Consider the following 3,116-nt stretch of genomic DNA (forward strand, 5'->3'; position numbering starts at 1 on the left):
ACGGGTGAGGGTCGGTGCAGGGCTGGGCTGGGGCCCTGAGGGGTTTGGGTCACTGAGGGAATGTGGCTGCCCATGGAGCACAGAAGGGCCCGAGGGATGGGATGGGATGGGATGGGATGGGATGGGATGGGATGGGATGGGATGGGATGGGATGGGATGGGATGGGATGGGATGGGATGGGATGGGATGGGATGGGATGGGATGGGATGGGATGGGATGGGATGGGATGGGATGGGATGGGATGGGATGGGATGGGATGATCCCCTGCCTCCCGTGGCCCTGCAGCTTGATCCCCTCTGAGAAGTGCCGGCAGGAGGGCGCCTGTCTGCTGCTGACTGTGTTTGACTACGATGTGCTGGGGTCCAATGACCTGGAGGGTGAAGCTTTCTTCCCCCTGTGCCGCCTGCCCGGCCTCAACACCGAGGAGGACGAGGCTGACATGGGCCGGGTGCCCCAGACCCGGCTGCCCCTCACGCACCCCAAGCCCACGGGTATGTGGTGCCTCAGCCCCTGCAGAGTGGGGAGGGAGCTGTGGGGAGCATCTCCCACCATCACTGCCCTCTCCTCTGGCAGATGACATCCTGCAGCTGCTGGAGTCCAGGAAAAGGGACAAAGAAGCTCAGGCCTTCGTTAAGCTCCGCAAGCAACGAGCCAAGCAGTCCAAGGAGACAGAGTGAGGGAGGGGCAGGAAGATGGCCCTGAAAGGGGAACTCTGGTGGTGTTGGAGCCAGAAGCATCTGCAGGGAGTGTGGGGACAGAGGGGTCCCTGTGCCTGCCCAGCGCAGCTCCCAGCACTCAGCTCACCCCAACCTTCAGCGGTCCATGAGCCAGGGAGGGTGGGCAGGTCCATTGGAGGGGATTTCTTTGCCTGCCTGCCTGGACTAGTAACACTACACGAGGGATGTGGAAGTGTGGTTGTCCCTGTCTGTCCCTCTGGAGTTTGTCACTGCCAGTGCTGCATCCCCCAACCCTTATGTCTGCAACACGACTGATTCAGGCTGGGGACGGCCACGGCTAAACCTGCCTTCAGTTTTGGTTTTTCTTTAAATTTTTAAATTTCTTTTTCCCCTTATTTTCTTGTGGATAAGCCTCTTATTTTAAATGAAAAGCCACAAAGCTGGTGCGTGGGCTGTGTGCTTTGGGGCAGTGACCCTGTGCTGGCAGCAGCAGCACAGTGGGGTGGGACAAGGCATTTGAGGTCTGGTGGGAGCTGCTGAATTTCTTCTTTTTAAAAATGTGTCTAGTTCTTCTTTCTCTTTGTTGTTTTTTTTTTTTTTAATTTTACTACCAATTTCACTGACCTCCTGGAAGCCTGGGATCTTGCTGGCAATAAAGAGCATCACAGCTCTGGCAGCCAAACCAGGAGGCATTTTGGGCAGCTGACAGCCCAGGCATGGGGTGCAGGTCCCTGGCATCACTCCCAGCCTGTGCCAGGGACCCGGGTCCCTCTGGAAGTGGCGGGAAGCTCTGCAGGGTGCATCCATGTGGGGTGACCCAGTATGACAGTAAAAATGCCTGCCAAGGCAGGCGGTTTTAACAATTTGCTGGGTTTTTTGGAGCTTGTTTTCTCTGCAATTAATACTAATTATACACCTGGAGCTCCCTGTACCCCCACCCTGCATGGAGGTGGCCGTGTTTGAGCTGCAGCAGGTCCCTGGGAGCTGCCAGGGACAGGGAATTAAAAGCATCCCCCTCCCGGGTGCCTGAGCAGCAGCTGCTCCCTCGGTGGGCAGAGCAGCCGCTGGGTCAGCTCAGGTCAAATCCTGGATGCGGGGGTGGGAAAAGAAAAAAGCTCCTTTGGTATCTGTGTGACAGAGCCCACAGCAGGGGGGATTAAGGCACTGCAGGCTCTCAAGGAAGCCATTTGCTGGCTTAGGTTTTAGTGCAGAGAAATAATATTCCAAAGCTGGGCCTGGGATTGTGGGGATGCTGTCTCGGGGTGTCATTCAGCTGGGTCCAGCACCCTGTGCCTGCACCCTGCAGCTCATCTGGGCCTGGCACCTGCTGGCAGCCACCTCATGCTTTATTATGAGGTTTACTACACAAGGCTGGAGGTTTTGAATATGGTCTTAGCTCATTTTTAGCTCTTTTTTTTTTTAATAGCTGAAGGTTTGAATATGGTTTCAGCTCATTTTTAGCTATTTTAAAAAAAATCACTGTGTCCCACCTTGCCCTGGGCTGCCACCAGCCAGGTGTATCCCAGGGAGCAGGTGGCACAGGCTGACCTCTCTTCTGAGGTTGTTTGCACTGTATTATTTAAGGTGTTTTAGCTGAATTTTTGCTCAGCTACAGGCAGTGGTGTGGGTCTTCTCCCACCCCAAAAGAAATCCCACCTTTTACAGAGAAAGACTAAGAAATCTTAATCAGTCAGAGCACAGCTAACCCCATGGAGCAGGAGAACAGCCCAAACATTAAAAAAGAAGGCTTGAAGCACACAAAACCAGCTCCCAGCAAATGCAAGCATGACAAAGAGGAAGAAGTCTCCATCATCATCCTCCTAATCCTGGTGAAGAACCCGACCACAGGCGGATGGCCAGAACACAAGAGGGAAGGGGCTGCCACTTAGATCTACTGATTTTATTGTGTTACCCATAATCTGCAATACAAATGGGCCCATTCAGATTATTGTTGTGATTGGACTGATGGGAAGTGGTTGATGCATCTTTGAAGCACTAATTAGACCAAATTAATTAACAGGTAATTTTTGGATCCACAGGCCAGGTGTGTTCTTCTGGGTGCCAGCACATAAAACACTGTATCCATTGTGCAGGCACAGCTCACCTCTGCCCGGCCTGGCTCTTCCAGGACATAAATCCATGTCCAGACCAAGAATTTGGGTGAGAAATTTTTGGATTTGCAACTTCCAAAGAGGTTAACCTTAACCACATTGCATTGATGTTCTCCTTCTTTCACCACACCTCCACCAGGAAAGTGAATTGCAACACCCTGAAAAGGGAATGGAGCTCAGAGAGAAATTATTCTTAGTTGTGTGAAAATTTGCCATGGATCTGTTGTTCTGAGGGCTCCAAAGCCCAGATTTCTCCACCCTCCCAAGGCCCAGAGCAGAGCCCAGGGCTGCACATCCACCTGGGCACACACACACACGCACACACCGC

General features: G+C 53.0%; 1 protein-coding gene across 1 annotated transcript in view; it reads left to right on the forward strand.

The window, feature by feature from the left end:
- UNC13D (unc-13 homolog D) overlaps positions 1 to 960 on the forward strand; it is a 14,487-nt gene extending 13,527 nt beyond the window's left edge. Inside the window, exons 30-31 of the mRNA XM_005424567.3 lie at positions 286 to 491; positions 574 to 960. Coding sequence (XP_005424624.2) covers positions 286 to 491; positions 574 to 677 — 310 coding nt within the window. The 3' untranslated portion in view covers positions 678 to 960. The remainder of the gene's footprint in view (positions 1 to 285; positions 492 to 573) is intronic.
- Positions 961 to 3,116: the final 2,156 nt, after the last annotated feature.

The sequence above is a fragment of the Geospiza fortis genome, unplaced genomic scaffold (genome assembly GCF_000277835.1).
Source record: "Geospiza fortis unplaced genomic scaffold, GeoFor_1.0 scaffold244, whole genome shotgun sequence".
In the NCBI taxonomy this organism is placed as follows: Eukaryota; Metazoa; Chordata; class Aves; order Passeriformes; family Thraupidae; genus Geospiza; species Geospiza fortis.